The 17,034-nt window shown below is 43.8% G+C and overlaps 3 protein-coding genes across 5 annotated transcripts; 1 reads left to right on the top strand and 2 right to left on the bottom strand.

Annotated features, from left to right (window-relative positions):
• Positions 1–751: 751 nt before the first annotated feature.
• LOC110492036 (UDP-glucuronosyltransferase 2A2) lies at positions 752–7,165 on the top strand. Of its 2 annotated transcripts, XM_021566006.3 has the most exons (4): positions 752–1,275; positions 3,092–3,249; positions 3,492–3,691; positions 4,722–7,165. In XM_021566006.3, the coding sequence occupies exons 2-4, from the start codon at positions 3,094–3,096 to the stop codon at positions 5,965–5,967; spliced, it is 1,602 nt and encodes a 533-aa protein (XP_021421681.2). In that variant the 5' UTR covers positions 752–1,275; positions 3,092–3,093; the 3' UTR covers positions 5,968–7,165. The 2 variants fall into 2 exon arrangements, with proteins under 2 accessions (XP_021421681.2, XP_090058993.1); XM_090202867.1 differs by lacking the exon at positions 752–1,275 and having other exon boundaries at positions 1,522–3,249.
• Positions 7,166–7,217: 52 nt separating this feature from the next.
• LOC110492038 (P2Y purinoceptor 1) lies at positions 7,218–8,332 on the bottom strand. Its single transcript, XM_021566008.3, has one exon. It carries the CDS (start codon positions 8,330–8,332, stop codon positions 7,349–7,351), a length of 984 nt encoding a protein of 327 aa, XP_021421683.1. The 3' UTR covers positions 7,218–7,348.
• A 1,110-nt stretch (positions 8,333–9,442) lies between these two features.
• Positions 9,443–16,249, bottom strand: ccn5 (cellular communication network factor 5). 2 transcript variants are annotated; one of them, XM_021566007.3, is made up of 5 exons: positions 15,566–16,249; positions 14,277–14,493; positions 12,814–13,062; positions 11,269–11,468; positions 9,443–10,855 (listed from the first exon to the last, which is right to left on the bottom strand). In XM_021566007.3, the coding sequence occupies exons 1-5, from the start codon at positions 15,635–15,637 to the stop codon at positions 10,538–10,540; spliced, it is 1,056 nt and encodes a 351-aa protein (XP_021421682.2). In that variant the 5' UTR covers positions 15,638–16,249; the 3' UTR covers positions 9,443–10,537. The 2 variants fall into 2 exon arrangements, with proteins under 2 accessions (XP_021421682.2, XP_090058994.1); XM_090202868.1 differs by having other exon boundaries at positions 16,024–16,155.
• Between the last annotated feature and the right edge of the window lie 785 nt (positions 16,250–17,034).

Below are 17,034 nucleotides of genomic sequence, written 5' to 3'. Positions count from 1 at the left end.
GGATTCACCTAGTCAGTCTATGTCATAGAGAGAGCAGGTGTCCTTGATGTGTTGTGAAATCAGTGTATGTCATACTGCGTTATACAGCATATTACTGCGTTATACAGCATATTACTGCATGCACATTGAAATGCATAGGCTACCATTAGCTGCATGTGTAACGTCTTCCACAAAAGCAATGGTATTTCTGCAGCAAGTATTATGCACAAGCTATATTCTTGATGTGAGGCCCCAAAATAATCCAGTGAAATCTTACCGAAATGCAGTGGTAATGCAGAGAGCAAGGTACGGGTGGTTTAGTTTTGCAGGAAAGCAAAACATCGAGCCGTGCCTAGCTTTATAACCAAGACCCAAATATGCTGCTCCTATTGTAAATAATTTAGTAAAGTATTGGCTTTGCGTTATGTTAGCCTTTTGGATTAAGAACAGACCTTTTTCTTCACTAAACATGTCTGTCTTCGTTTGTCAACATCACATCTACCAACATCCTCACCTCCCACACAGCCTTGGATGGTAGCCAGGAAAACTAAAGCGTATCATCATAGCTCCTCTGGTTTTCCAAGAAAACTTTCTGTTGATCAGACATGCAGCTATGTAACAGAACATAATTTGTTTGATTTTAATCCCAGTTACACTCAGTACTCACTCAGGAATTTGCCTCCCTAATCTCAATAAGACAGTTAGGTGTATTATGTTGTAATGACTTGCTGGCTGCACAATGTGTTACTGTACTGTAATGATCCCTTGGGCCACCACACAAGTATTGACATTAGATTTGATTCAATTCCATTTGGCGAGGGTTTGAGGCGATGGAAAGATATTCTTTATTCTTTGTTTGGATCCCCATTAGCAGACACATTGGCGACCGCGAGTCTTCCTGGGGTCTGAAATATATATCAACAGAGAAACTGAGAAGAGGCCTGGGTTTGGAAATGTTGAAGTCTGAAGATTAGAGTGAAACCTTTTCAAAACAACATCCATCCAAGAGAGGAAATGAGAGTACAAGACAGAAAGAAAGGCAGAGGAGAAGGGAAAGGGAGAGAACAACTGATGGGCTGCTATGTGCTCTCTGACCGTCGGATCTACTGACTGGGAGTACCCTCATCAGTGACGGACTTGACTGGCCTGAACGAAGTGCAATGATACAGTTAAAGTATTCTTAGGGGAATTCATAGATTACATATTCCCTTTCAGTGTAGTTACTCATTCACTGTGAGTGAGGCTCAGACAGGATAGCTGTATGGTGGAGAAGAAGCAAAAAGACGGATTTTAGAGGTAAGGATTTACTTTGCTGTTCTGTATTTGTAAATGATCGTTTCCATTGGAATTCCATTATTTCCAAGGCCAAATAATATTCATCCAAATACTTGAATGGCTGATAATGCTTGAATGACTGATGGTAAGTCCTGTTGACCATGTAGTTTGGGTCATGTAATATTTTAGCGAGATCTTTATTGTGATATCCAATCGGTAGTTACAGTCTTGTCCCACCACTGTAACTCCTGTGTGGAGCAATGCGTCATCCGAAACACGACCCTGCCAAGCCGCACTGCTTCCTGACCCTGCTCGCCTAACCCGGAGGCCACACCAATGTGTTGGAGGGAGGACACACCGTACAACTGGCGACACAAGTCAGCGTGCATGTGCCCGACCGGCCAAACCCTCCCCTAATCCTGACGACGCTGGGCCAATTGTACGCCGCCTCATAGGTCTACCTGGTTCGCGGCAGGCTGTGGCACAGCCTGGGATTGAACCCGGGTCTGTAGTAACACCTTTAGCACTGCGACGCAGTGCCGTAGACCGATGCGCCTCTCGGAAGGCGAGATCAAAGTTCTTTGTACATTACATTACATTTTGAAATGTATTAGAGCCAATCATTTGTTTAAAATGTCAATCATTTTACTAAAATGTTGCTTGTATCTGATCCTGCACATCTCTCTCTAAATCAGGAGGTTTGTGTTTAAACTAAATCATAGTGTCCTGTACAGTAATACTGTGAGTCATTAGAAATAGTTTGGGGTAAGGACACATCCTGCAGCATAAAGAGGTCATGCATAAAGAGGTCTGCTGCTGAATGACTGGTAAGGAATAGAGTGGGGTGTACTTTACATAGTACTTACTGAGGACTTACAAAACTCTTCTTGGCAGAACAACTGTGTCACATCAAATTAATTTAATATTTGATCTAAGGCTGGGCTGGTCTTAGTTTTTTTGGGGGCCCTCAGCAAAGTTTTGCTTGGGGGCCACCCACCTCACGGGTAAAACATTTTGAATGGTCCCCCTCTTGAGGTCAGAGAGACGAAATTGAAGTTTTAAAGCACATTTTCTGCTATTCTACACATTTTGCCATGCAACAGGCAGAAACCGTTTCAGTTTTAAAGCAAATTTTCTACAATTCTAGAACATTTTCCATGGGGTGGATAGAACTTAGCAGTTTTTAGAACATTTTTCATGCAATTCTACTCATTTTTTCCTTGAGGCGGGGAAAAAAATATGCAGTTTTAAGCAATTCTACACATTTTGCCATGACTTATTCCTTGATCATAGATATCTGAGTCAGAGTGACTAACAAAATCAATGGGGGCACCCTGAAGGTCAGGGCCCCTGACTGCGTGCCTGATCAGTAATTCTGCCAAGAATACTGCAAGGTGTATTTAGCTAGCAAGACTAACTTACCAATTTAAAAAGTGTGAGCTGACATGGGCAAGACATTACAAGAGAAAAACTGCTGACGCGCTACCAAATTTCGAAATTGCACCTTGTGTATTCTACGACTCTAACACTCAACAGTAAGTTGAGACTCCGACTGAATTCCTAATATGTCTATATTTTTTTTATAAAAAAAACAGTTTATGTCGCTTTTGCCAGAGCATGCCCTGATCTAAGACTCACTGACTATTGTAAGCAAAATGTGAAAAATAACTATGGTGTTTAAAGTACATTCTTAGTTTATGGATGTCAATTTACTCATTTTTACTGTTGTGTCCCAGTTAAGTGTATTTCAGTGTCTTTACAATGTACAGTATTTTAGTGTATTTACAGTGTATCTCAGTGTATGTCAGTCTACTTACCCCACTGTCTCTCTCCACAGTGATGGGGTCCTGTGTGGCCTTGGTGCCTGTCCTTCTGCTCCTGTCCTCCCTGCAGCACACCAGTGAGGCTGGAAGGGTCCTGGTCTACCCTGTCGACGGCAGCCACTGGCTCAACATGAGGATACTGGTGGAGGCGCTTCACACCCAGGGTCACCAGGTCATTAAGCATGAGACAATCTCATGATATGAGAACAAAACAATATGTACATTGGACTTTTTTTTTAAAATGTACTGCAATACTATTTATCACATGACTGCCCATAAAGAATACAGTTGAATTAATATTAGGATTTATGATTTGCCATCATTGAGAAACCTTTGAAATGTTGTTCAAATAAAAATACAAATGCAGAGGAATGTACCGAACCAAGAGCTGAGTGTACTGTCTTTCCCTTACAGGTGACCATTCTGCGCTCCTCCACCAGCTGGTACGTGGCTGAACACTCCCCCCACTACACCTCCATCACTGTGCCCCAGGCTCAGCCCCAGAACATCGAGAGTCAGGAGTTCATGGCCCACTTCCTGAAGAGGTCGCTGGAGATCCAGCGGGGCAGGGGCTCACCCTGGGCCTTCCTGCAGTTCTGTGGGAACCTCTTCAGGTACAAATATAGCCAAATCAAAATCAAATCAAATTTATTTATATAGCCCTTCGTACATCAGCTGATATCTCAAAGTGCTGTACAAAAACCCAGCCTAAAACACCAAACAGCAAGCAATGCGGGTGTAGAAGCACGGTGGCTAGGAAAAACTCCCTAGAAAGGCCAAAACCTAGGAAGAAACCTAGAGAGGAACCAGGCTATGGCCAGTCCTCTTCTGGCTGTGCCAGGTGGAGATTATAACAGAACATGGGCAAGATGTTCAAATGTTCATAAATTACCAGCATGGTCGAATAATAATAAGGCAGAACAGTTGAAACTGGAGCAGCAGCACGGTCAGGTGGACTGGGGACAGCAAGGAGTCATCATGTCAGGTAGTACTGGGGCATGGTCCTAGGGCTCAGGTCCTCAGAGAGAGAGAAAGAAAGAGAGAATTAGAGAGAGCATATGTGGGGTGGCCAGTCCCCTTCTGGCTGTGCCGGGTGGAGATTATAACAGAACATGGCCAAGATGTTCAAATGTTCATAAATGACCAGCATAGTCGAATAATAATAAGGCAGAACAGTTGAAACTGGAGCAGCAGCACGGCCAGGTGGACTGGGGACAACAAGGAGTCATCATGTCAGGTAGTCCTGGGGCATGGTCCTAGGGCTCAGGTCCTCCGAGAGAGAGAAAGAAAGAGAGAAGGAGAGAATTAGAGAACGCACACTTAGATTCACACAGGACACCGAATAGGACAGGAGAAGTACTCCAGATATAACAAACTGACCCTAGCCCCCCGACACATAAACTACTGCAGCATAAATATTGGAGGCTGAGACAGGAGGGGTCAGGAGACACTGTGGCCCCATCCGAGGACACACCCTGCCCAAAGGCAGAACTAACAGAGCCAAAACCACATTCCTCCCCAAAGCAATGGAATTGATGCCAATTTGCATTTTTGCACAAGCTAGTTCATTGTTTAATGCTGATACATGCCTGATGTTTAAATTGTGTTTTTGTCTGTTTACTTTGATTGATCTAATCTGTTCAGCATGCTGAGGCAGAACCAGGAGATGGTGGCTGAGCTGGTCGTCACCATGTTTGAGAACCAGACTCTGATGACAGATCTGAAAGAGGCTGAGTATGACCTGGTCCTGACTGACCCAGTGTTCCCTGCCGGGGTCCTGGTGGCCCACTACCTCCAGCTCCCCCTGGTTCTCAATGTGCGCTGGCACCTCAGCGGGGAGGGACACTTTGCCATCGCTCCCTCGCCACTATCCTACGTCCCTCAAATATTCTCCCGCAACTCTGACCTGATGAACTTTGCACAGAGGCTGAGTAACATATTCTACCACTGTCTCAGCTACTACATGTATCGTTACGTCTCCAACCCGCCTTACCAGGCCGTGTGCGACCGCTACTTTGCCAATGATGAGGTGGACGTCATATCCCTTATCCAGGGAGCTGATCTGTGGCTGATGAGGGTGGACTTCGTCTTTGAGTTCCCTAGACCCACCATGCCGAACGTGGTCTACACTGGTGGGTTCCAGTGCAAACCCTCCAAGCCTTTACCTGCAGCTTTAGAGGAGTTTGTCCAGAGTTCTGGAGAACACGGGGTGGTGGTGATGTCACTGGGGACTCTGTTGGGTGGACTGGATCCAGAGATGACAGAGGTCATAGCCTCAGCCTTCGCCCGGCTGCCCCAGAAGGTGGTGTGGAGACACCTGGGAGAGAGGCCTTTGTCTCTAGGCAACAACACCCTGCTAGTGAAATGGCTGCCTCAGAACGACCTCCTGGGTCACCCCAAAACCAAAGTGTTCGTCACACACGGGGGCACCAACGGGATCTACGAGGCCATCTATCACGGAGTCCCATTGTTGGGTATCCCTCTCATCTTTGACCAGTTTGATAACATGGTGCGCATGAAGGCCAGAGGAGTGGCGGAGGTTATAGAGGTTACAACGTTAGAGGTGGAATCCTTAACACAGACTCTGATGGGCATTCTGGACGAAGAGAAGCCCTACAGAGAGAATATGAGAAGACTATCACGGTTGCACCACGACCGGCCTATAGAACCTTTGGACAGCGCCATCTTCTGGCTGGAGTTTGTTATGAGACACAAGGGGGCAGCTCACCTACGTACAGAGTCCTATAAGATGCCATGGTATGTCTATCATAATGTGGATGTTCTAGCACTGCTGCTGGGCTTTGCTCTGCTTGTTTTGGTGTTGCTTGTGGTTTCCTGTATGTGCTTGGTAAGAGGATTACGAAAGAGGATAAAGTCCAAGTTGGAGTGATTATGTTACTTATAGCCTACTTACTTAGTTATTACACAGCTTACAATCCAAGCATACAGTAGATAGATATGGGGAAAGCAATTGCAAAAAAACTGAAGGTTGTTATAATGGGATTTCCAAAGTGTGTCTGTCTCTGGTATTTTATGTAGAGAACCTTCCTAATATATCAAAGATATAGGTTGTAAATATTTATTACATGCACTTTTTGAATCAAGGTTTTATTGGGTTATTATGATGCAATCCTACATTTGCCATGTATTTTCACTCATGTTTCACTCAATTGTGTAATATACAGTGTAAATGGTGACAATTTTTGGGTTTTGAATAAAATGAGAATACGTTCAAATGATGCGGAATAAACAGCGAAAGTCTTCTTGATAACTTTGCATTTTCACGTCAATACTTCACAAGCCACTTTTTAAAACCTTATGGTCAGGTATGCATCAGATCACCACACATGAAATCCTCACGTGGTGATAACTCTACATCTTGAAAGCAGATTTACACCTTTTGTGAAAACAACATTTCCTGTTCTTCTGCAAATGCATTCACAGCACTTTGTGTTTTCACATGGCTCTTATTGTATCCTTAATACAAGGCATCATAAACCAATACAGCCTACTGTGTGCTTAGTTGCAACTGTCTGGCAAATATTATACATTTACAACATCTGTTGAATATACTGTATATTTACAATATATTTACATCTCTTAGATACAATGAATAACCAGGAATGTACATTCATGCAGATGACCATGCAAGGAATACAATGTACTTTCCATATCAGCATATTTATAGTACAGCTCAGTAAACACAGCAAACACACAAGAGACCTATAGAAATCTGGGAACTGTACTTTGAACTTCTGTCACGTTCTGACCTTTATTTCCTTTGTTTTGTATTTATTTAGTATGGTCAGGGCGTGAGTTGGGTGGGCAGTCTATGTTTGTTTTTCTATGATTTGGGTATTTCTATGTTTCGGCCTAGTATGGTTCTCAATCAGAGGCAGGTGTCTCTGTTGTCTCTGATTGAGAATCATACTTAGGTAGCCTGGGTTTCACTGTGTGTTTGTGGGTGATTGTTCCTGTCTCTGTGTTTGCACCAGATAGGACTGTTTGGGGTTTTCACGTTTCTTGTTTTTGTATTCAGTTGTTCATGTGTACATTTACTTATTAAAAGAACCATGGACACTTACCACGCCGCATATTGGTCCTCTGATTCTTTTCGCCTCTCCTCTTCGGAAGAAGAGGAGGAAATCCCTTACAACTTCCCTATTCAAACAATAATATGCACAGTAATAAACACATTAGAAATTGCTGAAAGAAAAGCAGAACGACTCTCAAGAAAGCAAACAAAGCTACACTGCTATTTCAATGTGAGTTCATAACGGTGGGGTTTGTGTCTGGATGCGATGGTTGAATAGCAGAGGCACAGACCGACGAGCTCGTTCCCAAAGCCTGGTGATATGTACGAGCAGGTTTTCATTACTGTGGATGTAAACCAATGGGTTGATGGCACTGTTTAGACACACGAGTGATCGGCTGACTTGGTGAGCAATGTAGATGCCAGCAAACCAATCCTCACACGTGCCTTTGCTTTTCAAAATCCTAGTCTTCAGGTTTAGATTTCTGAATATGTGATACGGTATGTAGCAAACTGAGAAGAGTAAAGTCACAATGATCACCAGTTTTAGGCATCTCTGCTTCATCACTTGGTCAATGTTGGGGTTGTTAAAGAGGACCACAGCCACGTGTCCATAGCAACCCAATATGATGAGCAGAGGGATAAAAAATCCAGATACTGTCCACGCAATACTGTAGTCCAGGTATTCCTTGGTAGAGAAGTTGAAGGTGGTGTCAACGCATTTGACTTTCCCCGAAGAAGAGTTGAGTAATGTTTTGTCAAAGAACAGATCAGGAATAATCTCAATGCAGACTAAACCCCAAACTACAGCTGTGATGACTACAGAGTGGCCCCTTGTTATCCTGCCCATCACTCTCAGTGGGTGGACGATGCTCAGGTACCTGTATACACTAATACATGTGAGGAAACCAATACTGCCATACAAGTTCAAATTGAAGCAGAATCTTGTCATCTTGCAGAAGACTTGTCCAAAGGCCCAGTGACTGCCTGCTGAGTAGTACGCAAACAGAAATGGAAGAGTGAGCAAATACAGAATATCTGCAACTCCAAGGTTCAGAACAAAAATGTTGATATTTCCGAATTTCTTCCAGTTCGCAAACAAGGATTTTAGTCCCCAGCAGTTACCAACAAGGCCGACAATAAACACGGACATATACACTGTAGGTAAGAACGTGTGAGTAAAGTCCATGTTAATGTGTCCACAGGAAATGTTTGTCTTCATTTTCTTTCCGCAACAAAATATTTGATTATAAACAGGTCGGTCTTGCCAAAGATATTATATCTGGATGAGTATAACCTGTATAAATAAAGGTCAAGTTGAATGAAGTCAGATTCTCGGTTTTCTAGTACTCCTCCGTTCTTCTCAGTGCTCCGCCTCAGTGTTTTCTATTTAAACTTGTTTGACATTTCCTTGTGGTCTATGTGACAAACTGTATCACTGACTCATACATTAGAATTATGAGATCAATAGGGGTTGCTTTCCTGTTTCTCGGTAGGCATGCAGAAGAGCAGACACACCCAACTACACACAGGAAACCCATGTACGTCTACACACACGCACGCACGCACGCACGCACACACACACACACACACACACAATGATAAGACAGCCTATAGGGAGGTCAGAGACCTGGCAGTGTGCTGCCAGGACAACAACCTCTCCCCCAACGTCAGCAAGACACAGGAGCTGATCGTGGACTGCAGGAAACGGAGGGCCGAGCACGCCCCCATTCACATTGACAGGGCTGTAGTGGAGAGGGTCGAGAGCTTCAAGTTCCTCAGTGTCCACATCACTAAGGATCTATCATGGTCCAACACACACCAACACAGTTGTGGAGAGGGCACGACAACGCCTCTTTCCCCTCAGGAGGCTGAAAATATTTGTCATGGGCCCTCAGATCCTCAAAGAGTTCTACAGCTGCACCCTTGAGAGCATCTTGACTGGCTGCATCACCGCCTGGTATGGCAACCGCTTGGCATCTGACCGCAAGGCGCGACAGAGGGTAGTGCATACAACCCAGTACATCACTGGGGCCGAGCTCCCTGCCATCCAGGACCTCTATACCATGCAAATTGTCAAAGACTACAGCCACCAAAGTCATAGATTGCTTTTTTTTAAAAACTCATATCTCATTGTAACTATATTTGCACTGATACTGTGAGTCCAATGGAAGTCATTAGATACTGCAAATAAGAAGATACTGTACATGGCTTTCTGAAAGCTACGGCGTATATTGTGGATGTTGAAAGCTATCAAATATCAGCACCCAAATCACTAATAAGTCATAAGGAGTTTTAAGGGAAAGTTACATCACAAATTACAACAATCGAATCTCAATGTAGTAATATCATTAATGAATAATATGCAATATACAAAGGAGCTCAAGCTTTACATAAAAAGGCATTGTGAATGGAAAACAGTTTGGACAAAGTATAAAATCAGTGATACAATTGTACAATATTTCAAAAAGCATTCGAATAGTTTATATTTACAGCAACATTGGAAATAAGTGCAATTTCATCTGACTAAGAACACAAAGTAGACACATTTATAAACAAACAAACAAACAAACTGATATAACAGACGGCATTTGCATGTCAAGATGCAGTATCTATCAACTCAAAGGTTGGTGTCACTCTGCAAAATAAATGCACTCAAATCAAAGTAACAACACTTGAGTCTTATCCACTCAACTAAGTCAGGTCAAGTGGTCAGGAGAAAATCTGGGGCCTAAAAGGAGTCAAGAAAGACAACAAATGACTGTCATCTGGTCTTCTACATACAGCATAAGACTACAGTTGGTCAATTAGTCATAAATGCATTTGTTGTGTTACAGTATTTAACTTACATATGCTAGATAGAGGCTAGTATTTTTCTGCACTCTTGCCAACTCCTTGTGGAATTGCCATGCCTAATGTTTGGCTTGACAATGACTCTGTTGTGGAGAGAAACCAGGCTAATATCTGTGGTCAGGGTAGCTAACTAGGGTTCCCTGACCTATTCTTTTCCCCATGAGGTCACCTTATGAGATGTGATAAGAGTGGAATAGAGTGGGAGGTCTTAGTGCAGACGGAGCTTGTCCATTCATATCAGGGCTTCCTTCCCCCGACTCAGTCACAGTTTATCACCTGGAAGATCTTTTCACTTCCCCTATCTATCCTATGAAGTGGGCTACACCTGCCGGATCAAGCCATGATAGACAGAGGCTCCGTTCAAATAATCATACTGGTATACCACTTAGAAGGAGTGCACTTGTATGGACATTGGAACACAGCAAAGGTGTTGCTCGCAGGTCCTGTCTGGACAGGTCTCAGTATGAGCGTGTCAGTACATGGAGAGGGGTAGGATAGGAGGTGGAGAGCCATAGTGGACGCTCCAGGTTCTCAAGGAGGCATAGGGCCCAGAGGATTGACTCGAACATCAAGTCTAGCCCCACACGGCAGGGCTCCGGTGAGAGCGTGCGGAGCCTGAGTAGGGTGCAGCTGCATAGGGTCCTGTAGCGGAGTAGGGGCAGTTGTAGTGACAGACACAGGACTGGATCATCATGACTGCCCGGTGAAGACGCCTGCCGGTGGGGCAACGGAAGGCCACCATGGCCGTGCTGATCTGGTAGGGGGTACAGCAGCGGGCGTCGGTGCACTGGCCGCAGTACCGGGGCCGGTAGACCCGTGTGCTGTAGCAGCCCTGGTGCACCAGTCTCACTGGCACCACTGACCTGTAGCTGGGCTCACAATGCCGGGCCCACTGGGAAAACAGATCATCAACGTTAGGCTGCTAGATGAGCTCATGGTTGCTGAGAGTAGAGGTTCATGTATGTATTATTAGACTCGGAATGAACTCAAATGTACTTATTGAAGAAAAACACATTTACCCTAATACATCTACTGTACACATTCTTATATCTGTGAGAGATATTTTTTCCACCTCAAGCATTTTCCAGTATGACCATTTCACAGACTGAGCAATGGGCACTTTACACCAATATAGTAGAGTCTAGGTGACAGGAACACACATTTTAACACATACATGAGGCTTACGTATGGCTCCTGTTAACATAACCTATTAACCCCAAATTACACTTAAGGGTGGGGTAGACGTGGAGTTAGGGCAGGGGGGTAAAGACGTGGGGCAGAGAGTCTGGGAAGATATTAACTCACCATGGTGTTCCTGTGTGGCTGGAGTGCCTGACAGGGCCGGACCTTACAAAGACGGCTCTGCATCTCGAGCCGACAGGCTGGGTTCTTGTTGGAGACCCGAGTGGAGACCCCAGCGCCACAGGTTTGGGAACATGCACTCCACTCTGTACTCTGGTCTATACAGTTAGAGGGACCCGACAGGCCTGGCCACAAACTGGAGGCTGGAGAGAGGAGGCCAGGATAAAAATGAGACCGAATGGTGAATTTCCTGAAGAAAACTTGAGTACTTCCTTCAACTGTCTAAAATAAGAATAATAAGTACGGGGAATAACAGTAGTGTGCTTCGAGCAAACACACTAATGGGACAATGAGGAATGAGTGACTTGTCACGAGATCCAGCTGTTAACAACTCAATCAGAGCCAAGCTAACTCATCTGCCATGACTTCCCTGGTTAATAGGTTTTTATCAGAGTGTCTCAGATGTCATGTCTCTTAATGACTCAATTGGCCTAAACTTGTACAGGAACTTCCTGTCTTTTCGTAGCACAGAAAAGCAGTGCTATCTGGATGGAGATCAATCCCTAAGATAGCATCTCCGGTCGGATCTGAGTCATAATAATCAGCAGTTTCTTTGGCATTGTTTCTGTAACACAGCACGAAAAAAAAAAAAACGTCTAGGCTTTGAATTCAAGAACACTTTGAACAAAATGTTCCATTGCTATTGACATAGCTTGACTGTGTGACAGTGTCAGAAATTCCAGATGTTCTTTTTTTCCTTAGCGGTTTTATTTTCCTAACCCGTTTTTGGGACTATTTCAGACTCCTTGGGCTTATTGTGTTTAATTGTTGCGTCGCCTAGTCATGGGTCTTGTTATGAAACTAGGCATTGGTCCCAAAATGGCACCATATTCCCTATTTAATTCACTACTTGGTCAAAAGTAGTGCACTACATATGGAATAGGGGACCATCTGGGACGCAGCTTTGGAAACAGGGTCGGTGTTGGAACCGGGCTTGTTATTTTGACAATAATGTGCATTTTCATCTGGCCAGACTTTTCCAATGAAATGCGGGGGTTATATTTGGACATTGTGCCTTTTCATTTGGCCAGACTCACCACAATAAAATGCAAAAGATCCCTCAATAAAAGACCTCAGACTATGAGCGTCAGTGGCAGAGCTCATGTAAACGTGGGGAGCTAAATATTGCCCTACAGCTTGATCGACGGAACAACATTTGTCATTTTTATATTCAATTGTGTGTAAAAGTGCTATGTATAGTTAGCTAACATCTAAGCTGGACAAACACCATATCCTTCATGAATGTCAAGCTAACACCAAAAATAATGGTTTAGGATCCACAGGGAAGCATTTTATTGGTTCCCTCTCAAGATGGTCCAGTCGAAATACGTAGCAGAAACCTGTGTCAGAACAGAGGATGACTAGCCTGGTACCAGATCTGCAAATAGTAGCTAATGCCAACCACCATAGGGAGTTGGCTATACAGCACAAACATATCTGGAACCAGGCTAGAATATGACTGTTAAACTAGACTGATGTCTCAGTTACCTGTGATGGCATCCTGAACGACTGTGTTGTCCATGTTCTCACAGACCCACTCCTTGCAGCACCTCCCAGGCAGCTGTACCCTTTGGGGGTGTGGGCAGTCTGGGTTGGGAAGATTGACGTCCTCAGGGCACAGGGGCACGCATGTCAACCCACCCCCCAGGCAGCGGCACTGAGTGGCACAGGAGGGCTGGAATACCTGGCCATCCTGATAGGAGACCCCGTTCAGCTCACAGCCCAACTCCTCCTGACCTGGAAGGGTGGAAACAGAACAGACCTGGTTTCAAAAACGATTTGCCTGCCTGGAGTGCCAGATGGGTAGGGTTTGCATTTTGGGACTATTGGATTACTTCATCAAACCATGCAAACTCAATCAAGCACAGATATTTGAAATGATTTAAACTATTATTTGAACCCAGGTCTGGGAACAGGACAGAGAGACCCTCTTAGAGGCTCTTTACCCTGGACTGGCAGCCCCACCCTATCCTTAACCCTAACCCATACACATACCCTGCACCATGGACCCTGCTCTGTTCTGGACTCTGGAAAAAAATAAAATTACTCACAGAAAGAGAGAAAGAGGGAAAGAGAGAGAGTGAGAGAGAGAGAGAGAGAGAGGGAGAGAGAGAGAGAGAGAGAGATTGAGAGAGAGAGAGAGAGATTGAGATTGAGAGAGAGAGAGAGAGAGAGAGAGAGAGAGAGAGAGAGAGATTGAGAGAGAGAGAGAGAGAGAGAGATTGAGAGAGAGAGAGAGAGAGAGAGAGAGTGACAGAGCTTGTGTAAGAGTGAGGTAAGGACACAAGAGGATAATGTCTACTGCCAAGCCTCTGGGTTGTTATGTGATGTTATGGGAAACCATGCGTTCCCAAATGGAACCCTTTCCCCTATTTAGTGCACTACTTCTGGTCAAAAGTAGTGCACTATGCAGGGAATAGAGCGCCATTTGGGATGCACCCCAGTCCTGAGGAGACTGAGGAGTCTGTTTTCCAATCCGTGTGTGTTGTCTCGGCAATGTATCATTCTCGATGGGCAGTCATCAGAGGAAATGTGCCAACACCACCACTGAAAATAGAGGTTCAGATGTTTTGGAGTACAGTCAAACTCAAGCCCCTGCTCTCTGCGGCTGTCTGGATCAGTATATGCCCTGAACAGATTGTCTGTTTGTCCCTCTCATACAAACAGTCAGACATAGACTTCAGTTCCATGTGCCACCCCTTTCTGTGTTTTTTGTCTGCTAGCCTGGTTGTTTAGAAAAGGGTGATCACTGTGCAGAGCCTGTGGTCCAGTGGCAACACTTCCGGCACAAGCACATGTGTTATGACCCTGGAGACCAGGCAGGATTCAATCCCTGTGTACACCCTTCCCACTGTTTATCATTCTCATCTACCCCCTCCCTCCCCCCCTTCTGTTTACATTACTGTCAGTAATAAAGCCTAAAAAAACAGGAGGAAAAGGTTGGCACTCACTGACACACTCTCCAGGGTCACCGGGGAAGCTGGCGCTGTAGTCACACTGCAGTCCTCTCTGGCTGTCACACACATACAGGTCGCTGCAGGCCTCGCCCTGTTGCCGGGCACACACCTGGCAGCACTGGCAGCCGTCCAGGACCAGAGGGACTCCTGCTGGGCACTGGGGCACGGGGTTGGGGCACTGGCATGGTCCCGGGCACAGCTGACACCACACCTAGAGTAACACAGGGAGCAGAGGTTAGAGGTTAAAGCAGGCTGAGGTTAGAGCAAGAGGAGTAAGAGGTCAATTGGTTGTTGTTGTTGTCATTGTCATCATAGTCTTCATCATTACGACTATTATCGTCATCGTCATCATAATCATCCTCATCACCATAGTTGAAAAATGCTGCCGTTATGTTCTGAAATAAAACAGCCTTTCCTTGACCAATCGTAAGCACATTAATATTTGGTAGAAGTACTTTGTTTGGGGAACACTATGTCCAACACTGTCTGGTCAAAATAGTCCTGTCTTCAATTACATACAGTTAATGGAGCCAAGCCACAGCAGGCAGCCTATGGACATACTGGCCTCAATTATTCACTGGTGGAGCAATGTCATGCCCCCATGGACTCAAAAACATCATTTGTCGTCTCTACCGCAACTATGCAATGCAACATCAAACATTCACAATATTCCTCATTCATCAATATTTCTAAACATGTATCATTAATATTCATGATGATCTGTATAAAGTGTAATAATATATATTTTTTTTAAAAGCCCATTTCTAAATGATAAAACACAAAATAATAAAGTACTTAGCAGTGTACAATACTGTTATGTTACATCATGCCATGAATAGCTAGCTACTTGTACATATATTACATATTGGCTATGCAGTAAGTTACAAATATGGTAAATTGACTATAGAGTAAGTTACAAATATGGTAAATTGACTATAGAGTAAGTTACAAATATGGTAAATTGACTATAGAGTAAGTTACAAATATGGTAAATTGACTATAGAGTAAGTTACAAATATGGTAAATTGACTATAGAGTAAGTTACAAATAAAAAACAACAGCAATAACATCAAAACAAAATCAGTTCTATCAAAATAATCTTCAACCACAGCCACTTGAAAGCTTCTGATAGATCTTTCCGTGGAATCAATGGAATCGATCAATGGAATGCAGTTTCGTTGATTTCCACAGACAGTTCACATCCTGAGCAACAGGTGTAAGCTACAGGTGCAGTTCACCTCCAGGTACACAAATAAAAGAGCAGAATAGTAGTTTGGCCTCACCTGCAGTGAACCCATACAGAGCAGCAAAGCCAAGGCTATCACATTGTCACTGAGTTGTCTTGAAATGTCCATTGGAACGTCTGTAGGTTGATTGAACTGCTCTGTTTGTCTGTCTGTCTAACCTCTTAAGTGTGATGGTAGTGGTGCTAGCTAGCTACCAGTGCTGCTTGCTGTTTGCTGACTGCTCATTCCTCTGCATGGCTGACATTTATCGAGTCTCTGCTGTGATGTCACAGGCTGACCGCCGTGTAAACAGTCACTGTAGCAGGAGCAGAAATGCTTCACATTCCTACTCCCTGTTGCCCATTTCTACTTCCAGACCTTTTTCTCCTCCTACCTCCCTCCCATCTCTCTCCCCCTCTAGCTGTTATAGATTGAAACAGGGAGTTTGTTCGTTATTTCCTCATTTCAAAACCGTATCAGATGCAACTGAATTCAATGACATGTTCTAAGTCAACCTGCAGTTGTAATAATGAGCCTCTTATAATTCCAACCTCGTCGTCCTCTGGTTGCCATGGTGCTGCAGCAGCATGTCTGATGTGAGGCTGAACTTGAGTCGATGTGACCAGTCCCATTGTGAAAGAGAGGAACTCAAAACAGAAACACTAGAGTAAAGTAAAGTGAAAGTAAACACTGTCCGAGAGTTCCATCCTCAGAGACCACGAGGACACAAAATGTGCTTCTGAAATGACACCCTAATTCACTATAGAGTGCACTACTTAAAAGTAGAGTACTATATAGGGAATAGGGTGCCATTTCGGGAAGCACCTGAGGACACATGCTAAGTAGAATTGCCCAGCAACCACAGCAAAGAAGCACAAAGAAGCAGAAAACACTAACATCTAGCCTAAATTAGAGGCTGTTATTATGACTGGAGAGAATACTTGGGGCGGGTGAAAATTATTTCTGTAAAAGTCTAGATTATTTGCTTCTTTTATCAATGAAATAGGCCTACCATTACTTACCATTAGCGTTGGGGAGTAGTGAACTACATGTAGTTATTCAACTACGTTTTCCAGTAACTTGGTGGTAGTTGAACTAAATTCAAATATTGGTATTTTCAGTAGTTAATTTGTTTTTTGCCATGTAGCAGTGTAGCTAATTACTGGAACTACACACTTATTTTTTTGCATAAATTAAATACAATTTGTGTTTAATACACATTCTGTTAACATCTGATACCAGAGTGATCTATCTATGACATTTCAGATTTAGATATGATAATTTGTTTACGAAGTAGCTTGGATGTAACTACTTTTCCAAAGTAACTTCAGTTATATAAACTATGTTTTTCTTAAGGGTAGCTTTAGTGAAGCTTCTTCCAGTGTGAAGTAATTGGTACTTTGGTCAACTATGATTTCAGAGTAGCTTCCACAACACGGTATACCACTGAAATATTTTTGGTAAAGAAATAGATCTGATAATATATTGAGTACTACTTGGGCATGAGTATTCAGGATGAATTCCTT

Source organism: Oncorhynchus mykiss, chromosome 16, assembly GCF_057628025.1.
Source record: "Oncorhynchus mykiss isolate SJ-2025 chromosome 16, ASM5762802v1, whole genome shotgun sequence".
Classification (NCBI taxonomy): Eukaryota; Metazoa; Chordata; class Actinopteri; order Salmoniformes; family Salmonidae; genus Oncorhynchus; species Oncorhynchus mykiss.
This window is presented reverse-complemented; position numbering and strand designations above follow the sequence as displayed.